At 44.8% G+C, this 17,920-nt stretch overlaps 1 protein-coding gene and 1 pseudogene across 1 annotated transcript in view; both read left to right on the forward strand.

Moving 5' to 3' along the window:
• ARHGEF10 (Rho guanine nucleotide exchange factor 10) overlaps positions 1-17,920 on the forward strand; it is a 269,684-nt gene that overhangs the window by 94,512 nt on the left and 157,252 nt on the right. The window contains exons 5-8 of the mRNA XM_077487769.1: positions 2,230-2,290; positions 5,031-5,110; positions 15,170-15,226; positions 16,078-16,247. Coding sequence (XP_077343895.1) covers positions 2,230-2,290; positions 5,031-5,110; positions 15,170-15,226; positions 16,078-16,247 — 368 coding nt within the window. The remainder of the gene's footprint in view (positions 1-2,229; positions 2,291-5,030; positions 5,111-15,169; positions 15,227-16,077; positions 16,248-17,920) is intronic.
• Positions 16,447-16,584, forward strand: LOC143990591 (U2 spliceosomal RNA; annotated as a pseudogene).

Below are 17,920 nucleotides of genomic sequence, written 5' to 3' on the forward strand. Positions count from 1 at the left end.
TGTGCCAATTACGAAGAGTAACCTGCACATTAGAGTTTTGCATAATATTAAAACAATGAAGGCTTGCCACACTTTTTCTATGCTTTGGATTATTGGGCCAAATCCTTTATTATATTTGGATATCAGAAAAAATAGATTAAAGCGGAGGTCCACCCTAAAATGGACCTCCGCTCATCGGAATCCCCCCCCCCCCTTCGGCGCCACGATTGGCACCTTTCAGGGGGGAGGGGGGTGCAGTTACCTGGATAATCCAGGTAACTGCACCCACTTCCGGGATAGCTGTCTGCGGAAAGGGGCGTAGATTACGCCCCTTTCCGCAAGTGCCCGCCCCTTTGCGCAAGTGCCCCGCTGCCTGCTGGGAAACACACAGATCCCAGAGGCAGCGGGGACCGTCCTGATTGCGCCGCGTGCCTCGCGCATGCGCAGTAGGGAACCGGGAAATGAAGCCGAAAGGCTCCATTTCCTGATTCCCATACCCAAGATGGCGGCGGCAGCACCCGAGTGTCGATCTAGAGATCGGCTTCGGGTGCCGACATCGCGGGCGCGCTGGACAGGTAAGTGTCACTATTTTAAAAGTCAGCAGCTGCAGTATTTGTAGCTGCTGACTTTAAAAAAAAAAAAAAAACGCGGAGTCCCGGCGGACTCCCGCTTTAATGAAATGCAAGCTGGTCAATTCACTTTCATCAATCCTATCATTTTCAATGTCTAAAGAATATTGGAAAGCAAAATTCAAAAGCGATTGTTCCAGAATAAATCTGCTTTTTCATACTCCACACAAAATAGTTGAAAACTTACCAGAATTTTTTAACCCATCAATTTTAGTAACACAAAGATAGTTGAAATAGACACAAATGGTAGTGGATAAGTGATTACAGGATGCGATCCTAATATTTAAATATTTATTGAATTAAATGTGGCACAAACATTGCATCATTTCTTTTATAGTGCAGTAGTAGGAAATAGTGTCTGTTGAATGCTAAAAAATATTCCTTCAAAGTATTGGTTCATTTGATTATTATAAATTACTGTAGATTGTTGATTCAGGGAACTTCTAATTGGGACATGCTTTATAAGTTTTTGTTTTTTTTGTTTTCTTTTTTGGGTCAACATACATTTAGGGCCAATTCACACCAGTGCGTTTTTTAGCGCAACTGTAAAATGCAGATCAATGGAAGGACATCTGAAAAACAATAATTTCCAATCTGTCCTATTCACATCAGAACGTTACGCTAAAATGCAAAGCGTATGTCAACGGACACCAAAATGTGTGTCAACGAATGTCTGCACGCATTAAAATACTAAATTAAAATGGTTGGAGCTGTGCATGCATTTTAGTGCAAGTCAGTGTGAATTGGCCCTGAAGTTTCTGAGGAAGCAAGTTATTAATGATATTTTTGATTGAACTTTATAGACTTATATCTTTTTAACAAGGTAAAACAATAAATAAATACATACCTGTAAGCCTTAAAGATCCTTGTGCAGACGCCTCCTAAAAATCCTCTGCATTATAAAAAAAAAAGTTACCTCTGATAAAGTATGTAGCCACATCCATATACATCTAGGATCGCTGCTATTTCTTTAAAATGTATACTTTTATTCATGCCAAAAAAGTATAGCTCTGACTATGCTTCTGACCCACTGTGGATACGAGTGCTGCTTTCTCATACATGGAATGTTGTTTATGTGCCATCTTCCCATTAGCCATTCATAAAATTCAATCTATTTTTTGAATGGTTCACAATAAAGTTCTGCTTTCATTTAGGGTTTAGATGTACTTCATACAATAATGATTCCTATGAGAATGTATATTGTATTTAGTTCTACTCACGCTACGTCTAGCTATTCCAGTGCAAGACATGGCTGTCATAATCCATTTTTTTAAATTGATGATCTGGATTATACATGTTGTGGAATGTTGTTAGGATATTTGCTGATACTGAAGCTGTTCCTTGTTGTGCTGGTATTAGAAAATGTTACACAGCTTCATCAAATGTAAATCTTATGTGAGCTCATTGTTAGTATAAACTATGTGATAATCCTTTTGGCTGAATATATACCTACCCTACTTTCTAGCACTTTACTTTTACTGTCATCTAAAATCTGTTACTAGACAACATATTAAATAGAAACCAGTGAGTATTAATATTAAGTATGTATGTGCAGAGCAGTACAGGGAAAGTGAGTAATGATAATGAAAACCGATAAATTAACATAATTTCCCCTTTGCAGGGATTCAAGAGGAGGTGCCCAATCCTCACTTCCAGGTTCTGGCTGACAACCACTATTCAAGGTAAACAACGATTCGAGATTAGTAGCTTATATATTAGCTATTTCATAGTCAATTCATATATATCCATTGTACCCTGGCTACTTTCACACTGAGGCATTTTTCAGGTGCTAAAGGTCCAAAAATAGCGCCTGTAAAATACCTCCCCTGCAGCCCCAGTGTGAGAGCCCGAGTGCTTTCACACTGGAGCGGTGCGCTTGCAGGATGTTAGAAAAAGTCCTGCAAGCAGCATCTTTCGGCGGTGCGAGAGCGGTGTATATGGCACTCCTCCACTGCCCCTGCTATTGAAATCAATGGCCACCCTTGCCGTAGCGCCTGCTAGTGGCCGAAAAGCGCCAGTCAGCATTAGACCATAGAATTCAATATTGAGTTGGCCCTCCCAGTTCCTCCACCCCAGACTCACTCATCCATGTCTTTATGGACCTTGCTTTGTGCACTGGTGCTCAGTCATGTTGGAACAGGAAGGGGCCATTCCCAAACTATTCCCACAAAGTTGTCAGCAAGAAATTGTCCAAAATGTCTTGGTATGCTGAGCCCTTAAGAGTTCCCTTCACTGGAACTAAGGGGCCAAGTCTAACCCCTGAAAAACAGCCTCACACCATAATCCCCCCTCCACCAAATGATTTGGACCAGTAAACAAAGCAAGGTTCATAAACACATGAAAGAGCGAGCATGGGTTTGAGGAACTTGACTGGCCTGCACATTGTGTTGAGTCCTGACCTCAACCCTATAGAACACCTTTGGGATGAATTAGAGCAGAGACTGTGAGCCATGCCTTCTCATTCACATCAGTGCCTGACCTTACAAATGCTCTTCTGGAAGAATGGTCAAACATTCTCATAGACACACTCCTAAACCTTGTGGACAGCCTTCTCAGTAGAGTTGAAGCTGTTATAGCTGAAAAGGGTAAGCCAACTCAATATCAAACCCTACAGACTAAGAGTGGGATGGCATTAAATTGTGTGTGTAAAGAGAGGCGTCCCAATACGTTTAGTAATATAGTGTAATTGCTAGTACTTATATGGTTCCAGTAATACAGGTACCTATGCCCCAGTAAGATCTACACATGGCTATAATTTCATCCTATTATATTGGACCAAATATTTTTTTTTTCATTTACCCCTGACAAAGGTTAAAACAAATCTTAATTCCTTATCTCAGATCTGCAACTTAGGCATGCATTTGTTAAACTGCACATATCATTGCAACTACTTAGTGTATCCAGGTGACTTTACCATGTTTTTCAGGATAAATTGCACCTTCATTTAGTGATAAATAGTAATGGATTTCTACTGATTTTTTAAATATTTTTTTTTAAGAATTTGGCCAAAAATAGTACTAATATATATATATTTTTTATGTATCTGTATAGTTCTTGCCATTACCATGACTCACCATGTGGCTATACCATAAACATGTACATTATTTGTTGTTTTTACCTATAGTAAGGGCCCTAAAGCAATTGCAATTTAGCTTTTTTATCCTACCTAAAACACTAACACACACAAAAAAAAAAAAACTTTCTTTAATAATACTATATAAAACACACTGGGATTTACTGAAACTAGAGAGTGCAGCTCTGCATAGAAACCAATCAGCTTCCAGGATTTTTTGTCAAAGCTTAATTGAAGTAAGGGAAACAGAAAGTGAAACCTTGCGACTTCACAGCCTGTTTCCTACTTTGCATGCACGAGTCGCTCTGCACTTTCTAAATGTGTGTGTCCCAGAGGTCCCAGAAGACGGCGAGACCATTTAGAAAAGGGGGGAGGAGGAGGGGCCGGAACTTACATCGATTTTTGTATGGTGATCTTACCTGGAAGTGAGAGCGGGTACCTGTCAAAACCAGGTACCCCCCAAGGTCGGGTCCCAAGCCAGTGCTCCTAGCTCCTCCCTTTTGTCGGTGCTGTTTGCAGTCGGGGCACCCATGGAGGCGCGCTCCCGAGCTACGGCTCTGTGTGTCCATTCACACATGGCGCCGCAGCTTGGCCCGTCCCCCCATGTCTTGATTGGTTTTCTGGCTCTGATTGACAGTGACAGGAGCCAAGGCTCCTGGCAAAAGCCATTAAGGAGTGAAAGTCCCCGGAGAGGCAAAGCTCTCGTGGACATCGCTGGATCGAAAGGGGGCTCCACTAAGCAAGGGGGGGGGGGGTGGCCTAAGGGGGCTGCTGCGTACAAGTATTCAATGTGCACGTTGAAGCTAGTTTACTCTGGGTTGAAAATCTTCACACAAAAAAGTAAAGAATCATTTTAACTATCCAATCATATGAAAAGTTAATTCTTATTTATTTCATTTGTGCATAATTGTATAAGTGAAGGTAAAAAACAATCGAACAGCGGAGGAAGACGCTAGCTCTGTATTTAGCGAAAATGGTGCTCACTGACATTGATTACATTTAAGTACAGAGGTGGGTGGAAGCAATGTGATGCAGGGGGAAGGCAGATGCAGAGTATGTGTTCATGACCTGCTGAACTACTTCCTTAGTCCATGAACAGATTTCCAGTCCCAAAGGATGTATACCAAAAAGTCATGGAGGAGTTTTCTATAGGAGAAACTGGAAGCTGAAGTCTACTCTAGAATAAAGAGAGGTTTGACATTTCTTCAACAGAGGTACATTAATGGTATATTGGTACATAGGATAGCTGGAATTTGGAGAGAAAAAAACATGAACTTAGCCATATTCTATCCTTTTGTGAATATCATGTAATTAAATGCTTTTACAATCTTTTTTAATTATCTTTAAAGTGAGGACTTTCAGGCATCAAAAGAAGAGGATGTGTTGGCCAAGTGGGTTTCAGATCCAGCAAATACAGAATGGATGGAAAGTAAATATTTTTAATGCGTTTTTGTGTTTGATTGTTTAACTTTTTTTATCAACTAATCTTTCTGTTCATTCGCCTACAACATTATTTTACACATTAATGCACATTTCATTTCACTGATTTTTATTTTTTTGTTTAAATGAATCAAAAAAGCATCTTCACTGAAAATGGCTTTCATATTTCAGTGGAGCTGGGTTGAGTTCCAACCAAGTCTATTCCACTGTCAAAGAAGGCAACCTAGAGTGTTCCCTCTACCCACAGCACAACTCATGGAGCCCTGGTTCACGTTGATGCCAAATCGGCTGTTGCCTGCAATGGAACCACCCTAATGGGTGCGGTGCTGAAAAGTCGGCATCGCACCCATTCGGACGGTTCCATTGCAGGCAACCAATTCCCAAAAGTAGTTTCAGTACTATTGAAGATTTCAGGTGCGATTTCAAAAGACATCTGTGCAGGAAACTGACATGCGGGAATTACATTTTACGAGTTCAGCTGAATATATAATTACAATGGTCATTTTTAATTTATTTATGTGAAACCTTTTTTCCCGAAAGGAACGCAACTATTTGCTGTAACTGCTTTTAAAAAGCATTAGCTGGCTTTTCCCTTTCAATTAGCGATGCAGGCTATAGCCTGAAATGCTGATCGGTGTATTCTGATGGTGGGAAAGTCTCCCCACTGTAAAGCCTCATACACACGATCAGATTGATGGCAGGGAATTGTTGACAGACTGTTGTCCTAAAATCTGACTGTTGGTACGCTCCTTTTGACAATCGGTGTCCAATTTTCAGCCAACAAATGTTGGATGGCAGGCTAGTAAATTTTTGGCAGACAATGGTCTGTTGTCAGATTTTGTGAAGGTCAGTACACAAATCAATCACACAAAATTTGAAAGTACAAACATGCATGCTCGGAATCATTGCTCACCAAACACGAAAATTTGCAGAAAGGGTCCCAAAGGGTGGCGCTCAAGAGCTGAAATCCCTTGTAGTACGTCACTACATTCGTGTTTGTTGCTCGACAATTGTGTGCCATTTGTATGCAAGACAAGTTCCTGGTACAAGCCCTTAAGACAAAAATCAGGCGCTCGTTTGGCCAATAATTGCATTGTGTGTACGAGGCTTAGGAATACAATAGCCCAGCAGGGAGGATTTCCCCCCAACCACATTGAGTGTGTGGATGGGTAAATAGAGCCATTTTTTTCATTCAGCCTGCTGGTTTAATGAAAAAACTGACTCATCTATGGGCCGCCTTAGACTGTTTCTGTACTCCAAACCCATGCTGGTAGGTTAAAGTAGTACTGAATGCAAAACTTTTTTTTATTAATTTTGGATACAGTGAGGAAGGGTTTCAACCTCTGTCAGGTTTTGTATTTTTTTGCCATCTGTATCTGATGGTTCCATAGCCACAACAGGAGGTGAGGGAAAACCCCTCCAAAGTGAGGGAACTCCTTGCAATCACCAGGGTCACTAGAATTGGGGCCCTTTCACGCTGCACACTAAACCAGAGTGGTTTGGTTTGATGGCAGCCGTAAGTTTCAACAGTAGTGAGGCACAATGAGGGGGCAATGTGATGCTAGTTACTGCAATGTGTGAATAGACCCTTGGTGCCTCCATTAGAAGGTTTCCCTTCCATTTCAGTTCTGGTGACAACTGACAATTAGAGAATTTCTTTCACTTTCTCCTTGTATTCAGTTAAGGATAAGTTTGCCTTTCGTAACATGTCACATGTTACACCCATAGTCATGTTATGATTGAACCCGGCCCCCACACCTCCCAGATTCCCCAATCTGACAGCTAGCGGGGATCTTCACCCCCACCAGCCATCACTAGCCTCGTCACTCATTCGCAGTGTCCTGTGAATGGAAAACGACAAGATCCGGCAGCCTTTGAGGCTGTCGGCTTGTAGTTTTCAATGAACTACCATGGTGCTGTGGAGCACTGCGGTAGTACATTCTCTTTCTGTCAGATTGTACAGTGCCTTGAAAAAAGTATTCATACCCCTTGACATTTTCCACATTTTTTCATGTTACAACCAAAAACGTAAATGTATTTTATTGGGTTTTTAGGTGATAGACCAACACAAAGTGGCACATAATTGTAAAGTAGAAAGAAAATGATAAATGATTTTCATTTTTTTTACAAATATCTGAAAAGTGTGTGTCCCCTAACTAAAATATAGTGCAACCAATTGCCTTCAGAAGTCACCTAATTAGTAAATGGAGTCCATCTGAGTGTAATTTAACCTCTAGTATAAATACAGCTGTTCTGTGAAGCCCAAGTTTAGGTTGTAAAAAAAATATCCCAAGCTTTGAACATCTCACAGAGCACTGTTTTTTTTTTTAACTTCAAGAATGTTCCTTTATTGAAGCATAAACCAAAGCATGATACAACATTTGTCCAACATGGACCAAATCATAGAGTTACAGTACAAGTGGATTTGTATACAAGAGATCTGCAATATGTTAAGTATGCAACATCCCATATTCATATCACAGGGTACATTCTAACCTCCCACGTCAAGAACTGGTGTCTAAACTACAGCCCCACATGTCCAGATCCTTCGTTCACCTACGCCGTCCATGGCTGCCAAATTTTATTAAACTTTTGCGGGCAGTTCCTATTTATGTACGTCAATTTGTATAGTGGAAGCACAGCATTGATTGACCTCTCCCAGGATCTCACCATGGGAGGGGAGGGATCTTTCCATCTCAGCACAATTTCCCTCTTCGCATAGAAGAAAAGATAGGTCACAAGCAGTTTAGTATATCTAGGCCTCTGCTCATCATCCTGAATACCTAGAAGCACCAGCTCCGGGAGACAGGGAGATTCAGTTGAAGGCTCCCCTTGACAGAGTCTACTACCTCGGCCCAGAATCTGGCAATCTTGAGACAGCTCCAGAACATGTGGAAGTATGAACCTACGCCGCTCTGGCACCGAGTACATTCCTGCGATCTCTGGGGGTACACTTTGTGAAGTCTCTAGGGGGTATAATAGACCCTATGTAAGAATTTGACCTCTATCAATCTCTCTTTGGTTGATATTAGCAGGGAGGTACTATTACCCAAGCAGTCACCCCAATCATCTAATTCTGGTAGATCTACCTTCCATTGATCCCAGAGTCTATCTATTTTGGTGGTATCCTTTCTCAGCAGGTCTAGATAAAAAGCAGATAGGGGCTTTTGCAGTTTCTCTTGGGCCAATAATTCCTCAATAGGGTCCATAGTCTGGGGGGCGTCTGGAATTGGGACCTAACGGCGTGACGTAGCTGGAGGTATCTGAAGTACATCCATCCCGGTAGTTGGTATTTAGATCAGAGAGAAGGGAATGGCAGTATGGCTCCCGCTGAAATAATGTCCCTGAGCGTCTTGATACCATACCTGGCCCAAATTTTGGGTCTGGGACTGTCCTGAGATGTGGAAGGTTAGGGTTCCCCCACAGGGCACAGAAGGGGGACCAATTCCCTGAGTGAAGAAGTCCCCGCCTAGCCATCGACCAGACCCGGAGGGTCACCCTGGTTGGTTGTGGGAGGTTATTGTACGCCCTTTGCCCCTATAAACCAGGTTACCCAGTTCTCGGAGTGATCTGAAAACTGCTGCTTCTAGAAATACCGCGGCGTTACTACTAGAGAGGAAATACCACCACCGGACTGTGACCAGCACAGCCGCCCAGTAGTAGGTTCGAACAGGAAGAGTCAAAGTCGATCTAGCCAGTCTAGGGGTCGCTCCCCCCCCAAATGAAGGAGCCCACACATTTATCAAGCTCCACAAAGAAGGAGTTGGGTATCCAGGTAGGTCTGTTACGAAAAACATAAATGAATTTGGGGAGAAACAGCATTTTTAGGAGATTTATATGGCCCATAAGATTAAGGGGAAGGGAGGCCCAAGAGGCGCACCTGGTCCGAAGTTGAGACAGGACCGGCGACAAATTTAGGTCTATAAAGCTTGACAGCTCCCTCCGAACATGGACGCCCAAGTACCTAAACTGGTCCACCCATAGAAGAGGTATCGGCACGTCAGGGTCACGGGCTTGTAGGTCTAAGGGGAAGATATTTGATTTGGACCAGTTGATACGTATTCCCGAAAACCTCCCGAACGTGTCAAATATCTCCAGTGCCGCTGTCAGTGATTCGTCTGCATCTTGCAGGTACAATAACGTGTCATCTGCGTATAGAGAAATTTTTTCCTCCCAAGGATCCTATCCTCAGTCCTTTAACCTTGTCAGATTTCCTAATCAAAATTGCCAGTGGCTCAAGAGCAAGTGCAAATAGGGCCAGGGATAAAGGACAGCCCTGACGTGTACCCCTCTGCAGTGAAAAGGACGTGGACAACCTGTCATTTGTTCGAATGCCACAGAGCACTGTTTAATCCATCATCCAAAATGGAAAGAGTATGGCACAGCTGCAAACCTACCAAGACCTAAACTAACAGGCCGGGCAAGGAGAGCATTACTCAGAGAAGCAGCCAGGAGGCCCATGGTTACATGCAGAGATCCACAGCTCAGGTGGGAGAATATGTCCACAGGACAACTCTCAGGCCTTGTACACACAATACGAAAATCAGAAGGGAAAATTTGTAAGACGAGCTGTCTGGGGATTTCGGATCGTTAGAACGGTGCTTTGGACAGCTGATTTGACTTTTTTGGCAGACAAAAGCTGGATGTGCAGGCTATAAAATTTTTGTCAGATGTGAACTCAACATCTGATTTTCCGATGGTCAGTACAGAAATCGTCACACAAGTCGAAAGTACAAATATACATGGTCTGAATCAAGGAACAACTGGAAAGAGTTTGGTCTTGTAAACCACTATTAGTAATCAAGAATTAACATTTGTAATATGGCAATTGATGAAATGTCGAAATGCAGCTCTCATTCTCATCTTCTTTAATGGGATAATAATGAAGCTGCTTTACTGGTGATATTGATGTAGTTATGCCAAACATATTTTAAAAGGCATTTTGTGCGATCTGAAAATTGTGAATCAACGTTCACCAAACTTCTAGTAACATGAAATTAGCAGAAGGGGCCCAAAGGGTGGCGCTTGAGAAATGAACTTCCTTTTTATACTCTCATAGTACGTCACTACGTTCGTGTTTGTCAAACGACAATTTGCGGAGAGTTAGTATGCTAGACAAAATCCTGCACGCACGCTCTTGACAAAAATCAGATGCTCGGTCGTACAACAATCGAACCATGTGTATGAGGCCTTAGTCATGCACTCCACAAATCTGACCTTTATGAAAGAGGGGCAGGAAGAAAGCTATTGTTGAAAGAAAGCTATTTAGAAAAATACACATACACAGGATGGCACTGTGGGTGTATACACACACGGGTGCCACATCCTAATATTGAAAATATGTATTTGTAAAAGAAATATGGACTTTATAGGCATTAACAGTAAAACTAAAAAGTTTTTATTAGTAAAAAGTCACATATAATAATATAAAAATACATATAAAAACATAACTGCAGCATCCTACAGTTTGGCATTGATATCTCCAACTCTTCCCACTGAATTAGGGGTCAAGGAATCTGGCGACCCTGATAATAATCAGCACGGCTGGAATCATTTGTAATAATGGATAAGCTCTACATGTTTCACGATGGGCACTTCTTCAGGAAATATTTACATTCTTTTCTATACCCAAGGACATTGGATATAGTACAAAGAGTAGCTTCTTAGCGTAAATAATAAGAGGGGCTTATTTAACGACTGTCAATAGGACCATCAACTTGGAAAGGCATCTCACTTGGTAGTATAAACTTGTATAATTTTTAATATAGGAATACTGATTGTGAACGATTTGCCAATCAAAGACCAGTCATCTGTATCATAGTTGTTAGTGATCACCAACATTTTTTTTCCACATGTGTGCCAAAACAGATCCAATAGACAAGTTCTCAACTAAGCAGTCTTAGACATGTCACAGACGTGCTGAGCCTGGCCGTAAGAGCATGGTGGAGACATCAGCGACAAGGTGTGTCCACCGTGCTCCTACGGCTGTGCTCAGCACGCCTATGACATGTCTAAGACTGCTTAGTTGAGAACTTGTCTATTGGATCTGTTATGACATACATGGAAAAAAATAATTGGTGATCGGTTACAACTATGATACAGATGACTGGTCTTTGACCAATTGTTCACCAATCAGTATTCCTATACTGAATTATACAAGTTTATACTACCAAGTGAGATTCCTTTTCAAGTTGATGGTCCTATTGCCAGTCATTAAATAAGCCCCTCTTTTATTATTTATGCTGAGAAGCTACTATTTGTGCTATACCCAATGTCCCTGGGTATAGAAAATAATGTAACTAACCTCCTGTAGGAGCACACATTGTGAAACATGTAGAGCTTATCCATTATTCCAAAAAATTATTCCAGCCATGCTGGATATTATCATCGTGAAACATGTAGAGCTTATCCATTATTACAAATGATTCCAGCCGTGCTGATTATTATCAGGGTCGCCAGATTCCTTGACCCTGATTCAGTGGCTAGAGTTGGAGATATCAATGCCAAACTGTAGGATGCTGCAGTTATGTTTTTATATGTCTTTTTTATATTATAGGTGAATTGTTACTAATAACTTTTTATTTTTACTATTGGTGATTATAAAGTCCATACTTCTTTTCCAAATATATATTGTTGAAATAAAACCATAAGAAGTCCTGTTTGCAGTTTGCGAGAAGCCATGTGGGGGACACAGCAAACATGTGGAAGAAGGTGCTCTGGTCAAATGAGACCAAAATGAAATGTTTTGGTCTAAAAGCAAAATGCTTTGTGTGGTGATAAACTAACACTGCACATCACCCTGAACACACCATCCCCACCGTGAAACACGGTGGTGGCAGCATCATCTTGTGGGGATGCTTTTCTTCAGCAGGGACACGGAAGCTGGTCAGAATTGATGGGCAGATGGAGGGAGCAAAATACAGGGTAATCTTAGAAGAAAACCTGTTAGAGTCTGCAAAGACTTGAGACTGGGGCAGAGGTTCACCTCCCAGCAGGACAACGACCCTAAACATACAGACAGAGCTACAATTGTATGGTTTACAGCAAACCATATTCATGTCTTAGAATGGCCCAGTCAAAGTACAGACCTAAATCCAATTGAGCATATGTAGCAAGACTTGAAAATCGCTGTTCACAGGCGCTCTCCATCCACTCTGACAGAGCTTGAGCTATTTTACAAAGAAGAATGGGCAAACAATAACTCTCTAGATGTGCAAAGTTGATAGAGACTTACCCAAAAAGACATGCAGCTGTAATTGCATCAAAAGGTGGTTCTACAAAGTATTGATTTGAGGGGGCTGAATACAAAATGCACGACACACTTTTTTTCAGATATTTGAAAAAAAATTGAAAACCATTTATCATTTTACTTCCACTTCACAATTATGTTGCGCTTTGTGTTGGTCTATCACATAGATGTTCCAAAAACACTACTATTAGAGCCCATTCACACAGGGGCAACTCCTGATCCGACTTCAGGTCGCCCCTAGTCGCCTCAGGTCGCCTCAGGTCGGACAACATTTAAAAATCAATGTAAGTGAATGAGAGCCGTGTTAATGCACACTACTGAAGTCGCTCCGACTTCAAAAAAGGTTCCTGTACTACTTCTATCCGACTTGTAGGCGACCGGTACCCATTGATTTCAATGGAGGTCGCCTCCAAGTCGGATCTCTGTCTATACGGAGGCGACTTTGACAGAATTATCAGCTCTCAAGAGGGAACTCCACGGCAAATTTCTGAAAAAAATTCGGCGTGGGTTCCCCCTCCGAGAGCATACCAGGCCCTTAGGTCTGGTATGGATTCCAAGGGGAACCCCCTACGCCGAAAAAACGGCGTGGGGGTCCCCCCCAGATCCACACCAGACCCTTATCCGAGCACGCTACCCGGCCGGCCAGGAAAGGGGGTGGGGACGAGCGGGCGGCCCCCCCCCTCCTGAGCCGTACCAGGCCGCGTGCCCTCAACATGGGGGGGTGCCTTGGGGGAGGGGGGGCGTGCGGCCCCCCCACCCCAAAGCACCTTGTCCCCATGTTGATGAGGACAAGGGCCTCTTCCCGACAACCCTGGCCGTTGGTTGTCGGGGTCTGCGGGCGGGGGGCTTATCGGAATCCGGGAGCCCCCTTTAATAAGGGGGCCCCCGGATACCGGCCCCCCACCCTATGTGAATGAGTATGGGGTACAATGTACCCCTACCCATTCACCTGTGAAATAAAGTACAATAAAACACACAACACAGAGAAAAAGTATTTTATTGCACAGCCGGGGGTCTTCCGTCTTCGGGGGTCTTCTCGCCGGACTCCTCCGCTATGTGTGTGTAGCTCTTTTGCCAGCGGAGGAGTCCGGCTTTCTTCCTCCCCGCCGCCGGCCTCTTCTCCCGACTTCGGGGGTCTTGTCCCCCTCTTCGGTTCTTCTGCCGGGCCACCGCGCCTGGTCCGGTGGCCCGGTCTTCTGTCGCCGTCTTCCGTTCTTCTGTCGCCGCCTTCGGTTCTTCTGCCGGGCCACCGCGCCTTCTTATAGCTCTTTTACAGGCGGTGGCCCGGTCTTCCGTCGCCGCCGCCGCCGCCTTCCGTTCTTCTCCTTCTTCTTCTCCTGGAGATGTTGACTCGACGAGCTCTCCGGCCGGAATGCCAGGGACGCGCTCCGCTGCCTCTTATATAGGGACAATGGGGCGGTGTCACATGGGTTGATGTCACATGGGTTGGTCACATGGGTTGATGTCACATGGTGACCCCGCCCCCTTACCATGTGACATCAACCCATGTGACCAACCCATGTGACATCAACCCATGTGACACCGCCCCATTGTCCCTATATAAGAGGCAGCGGAGCGCGTCCCTGGCATTCCGGCCGGAGAGCTCGTCGAGTCAACATCTCCAGGAGAAGAAGAAGGAGAAGAACGGAAGGCGGCGGCGGCGGCGACGGAAGACCGGGCCACCGCCTGTAAAAGAGCTATAAGAAGGCGCGGTGGCCCGGCAGAAGAACCGAAGGCGGCGACAGAAGAACGGAAGACGGCGACAGAAGACCGGGCCACCGGACCAGGCGCGGTGGCCCGGCAGAAGAACCGAAGAGGGGGACAAGACCCCCGAAGTCGGGAGAAGAGGCCGGCGGCGGGGAGGAAGAAAGCCGGACTCCTCCGCTGGCAAAAGAGCTACACACACATAGCGGAGGAGTCCGGCGAGAAGACCCCCGAAGACGGAAGACCCCCGGCTGTGCAATAAAATACTTTTTCTCTGTGTTGTGTGTTTTATTGTACTTTATTTCACAGGTGAATGGGTAGGGGTACATTGTACCCCATACTCATTCACATAGGGTGGGGGGCCGGTATCCGGGGGCCCCCTTATTAAAGGGGGCTCCCGGATTCCGATAAGCCCCCCGCCCGCAGACCCCGACAACCAACGGCCAGGGTTGTCGGGAAGAGGCCCTTGTCCTCATCAACATGGGGACAAGGTGCTTTGGGGTGGGGGGCCGCACGCCCCCCTCCCCCAAGGCACCCCCCCCATGTTGAGGGCACGCGGCCTGGTACGGCTCAGGAGGGGGGGGGCCGCCCGCTCGTCCCCACCCCCTTTCCTGGCCGGCCGGGTAGCGTGCTCGGATAAGGGTCTGGTGTGGATCTGGGGGGGACCCCCACGCCGTTTTTTCGGCGTAGGGGGTTCCCCTTGGAATCCATACCAGACCTAAGGGCCTGGTATGCTCTCGGAGGGGGAACCCACGCCAAATTTTTTTCAGAAATTTGCCGTGGAGTTTCCCCTTGAGCTCATTCTCTGCTTGGCCGCGGCAAAAGTCGCCTGGCCTGGGGCGACTTGTAAGTCGTCCCAAGTCGCGCTTGAAGTCATCACAAGTCGTTTTGAAGTCGTCCCAAGTCGCCGCTGTCAAGTCGTGTCCAAGTAGCCTGATCAAGTCGCCTACAAGTCGTGTTGCCCCTGTGTGAATGGGCTCTTAACCTGCTAACATGTCATGCCTGTAACCTTTACATGATATTCAACAATATATAAACTGACATTTTTTTTCTTTTTTATTTACTAATATGGGTTGTATATTGTTTTCTCTTTAGATCCTGATGAAGTTATTTATGATGATGTTCCTAGAGAAAATTCAGACTCTGCAACAGGTACTCTACAGAAACCCATCCTTTTTTCTAAAATGATACGTTATAGGTTTTTTCCTAAAATTATAAACCTGTTATATGTACCTGCTCTGTGAAGCGGTATTGCACAGAGTGGCCATAAACCTCCTCTTCTGTGGCCCTCGCCGACCCTCTCGACCCCTCCTCCCTTCCGAGCTGTTTGCTATAGGGGCGCTCATAGGCTCGATCCTAAGCCAGGCTGTGTGCATCTATAGACAAGATTTTATTTGATAGCTGTAGAAGCCAAGGCTCCTGCTCTTGCCACAGAGTCCTGAGAGAGAGAGCATCTCTCGATCAACATAAGACTCAGGTAAATATTTAGGGGGGCTAGGGCTGATCGTGAAAGTTTTTTTTTTTTTTTTTTTTTTTTTTTTTTACCTTAATGCAGAGAATTCAGCTTATTTTTTTACACCTGCTTACCTTTTTGCTGTTTTTTTCCACAATTTGGATACTTGCCCATCCAGCGGATCCAGCGTTGTCCTGCTGAGATCCTCTTCTCAGCAGGAATCTTGCCAGCTCTTCTGGGTTTAGCCAGCAAGCCACCCAATGACACGCCGCTAGGCCCACCCCCCTCCTCTGAATAATACAGGCCATACATATCCCAAGAGGCAAAGCAGACATAATACATGCCATTTGACTAGGTGAATGACATGTGTTGAAGGCTGGACTGAACCCTTGTCATGAAAAAAGTATAAACAAAAAAAAGATGCTATATTGGTAGCTGAGTGGGGGAGGGGTGGATAGGGAGGCACTTTCTTTTATGGGGGGGGGGGAAGATTCGCTTTAAAGTAACAAAAAAAAAATCCTAGGTCTAACCCAGTATCTTCTTGTCTTAGATCCTGAGGAAATGATTTATGATGATGTGGAAAATGGTGAAGAAGGCAGAACCAGCTCTTTGGATTATGAGTGGAGTTCTAGTGAATTTGAAAGCTATGAAGATCAAAGCGATTCCGAGTCAAAGCATGGTGTTCCCATTTCCTTCCTTCGAGGGGGCAACAAAAGACATGTAAGTCTATTACTCTTTAGTTAGCCATTTATAGTTCTTGTTTGTATCCGAAAATGTTGACTCTACTGGGGACACCTCACACTTCAGTGGAGAGCTGGGCAGATCCCCTCAATGACATACAATGGTTTTTCAACATGTCATGCATTTTTCCAAACACCTTTGTAGGTTTCTGTGAGACCTCCTGCTTTTAGGCATGGCAATCGCTTCTCGGCCTTTTGGCTAAGATCAAGTGTAGTATCTGTTCTTATCAGTTGCCAAAGGGGGCACTGTGCCACCCCTATAGAGAGGGGAGGGCTAGTGCTTCCAATAGTGTAATTTGCACCTGGAATGACAGTTTCGGCAGGGTTCACGCCATGCTGCCCGACGGAAACTGGAGGCGGGGCATGTTCTAGTCCAAACCATTCGGAAGGGTGTCCCTGGTGAGGATGGGTGCTGCTATTGGTCGGACCCAGAGGGTCGAGTACCTGGCCTTCTGGTCTAGATTGGGGTAGTTCTAGCCCTGGACAGTCTTTCGGGAGGGAGGGAACCGCCTGCTCTCTAGCTGAGGGGGAGGAGCGGTTAGTACTTCCCGAATGTAATTAGGTAGGAGTGATGGGAGCGGGGTTGAGCTTGTAGGTGGGCAGGCTCTCCCCGGGCTACCTGAACTCCATGCCTTCCTGCCTGGGGTGGGGGCTGCTGTGGTCGGAGCTCTTGGTCTTGAAAGCCTTTGGAGTATGTGCCCCTGGAGGGGCAGTCCAGGGGTGCCTAAAAGTCACTGTGAGTGAGGGTCACTTTGATTTTGGACACCATGGTCACTGCACCAATAGCACACTTTTTTTAGCACCTGCCTCTTGGGCCGAGCCTTTTGGCTGGGACCAGAGGAATTTTTTATTCCTGCCCGGAGGGCCTGGTCGTTGCTTTACACAATGGCCACCTTTTCACTGTTCCTCTCCACCTATTCCTCCCCCACTTTATTTAATTTATTTCCTTTGTTGTGTGTCACGTTTTTATGTTGTCACTGTGCACTGTGTGTGATGAGTAGGGTCATAGGTCCTCGGGCCTGTCCTGAAAGTCTGGGAAGGGGGTGGACATGGCCTTCTGGCTTAGTTCTTAGTACTTGGGTGGGTCTGTTTCGGCAGACCTTCCAAAGTAAGGGGTCTGTCTGGTTTCGGCCAGATGGACCATGTTTTAAGTACCCTTGTCCCTGTCTGGAGCCTAATTCCCCAGGGGATTCTGGGCAAGGCCCTCTGATTTCAGAGGGCTTGTGTACCTGTTGCACTTTTAAAGAAAAATCTGAGCCGTTCCATTAAAGTTTAGAAAAAATAGGGGGAAAAGTGCCTTGCGTTCTCTAAAATAATAAATGTAGTTACCCTGTAGCTAGAGGACTTATGGGCAATTTGACCTATGGGCAAGTTATATTGATACCAGTCTGTATGGCATGGTTTTGAGGTCATCCTTGCTCTCTCCCCTGCTGCAAGTATGAGACCCCTGGGAGAACCAATGGAGCCTTCTTAATATAGAGTCTGCCTGGTACTAAGAGCTGTGGAAGCACAGCTTTGTTTTTTTCCAGAATGTATTTCAACATTGAACTCTTTAGAATTACTGTGATATCTGTATCTATAAGTACCTGTGATACACATGTTAATATTTACATGCTCCTGTTTAGTTCTTTATACAGTGCTTTTGTTATATAT

Source organism: Lithobates pipiens, unplaced genomic scaffold, assembly GCF_037356315.1.
Source record: "Lithobates pipiens isolate NorthernLeopardFrog02 unplaced genomic scaffold, aLitPip1_a1.2 Scaffold_18, whole genome shotgun sequence".
In the NCBI taxonomy this organism is placed as follows: Eukaryota; Metazoa; Chordata; class Amphibia; order Anura; family Ranidae; genus Lithobates; species Lithobates pipiens.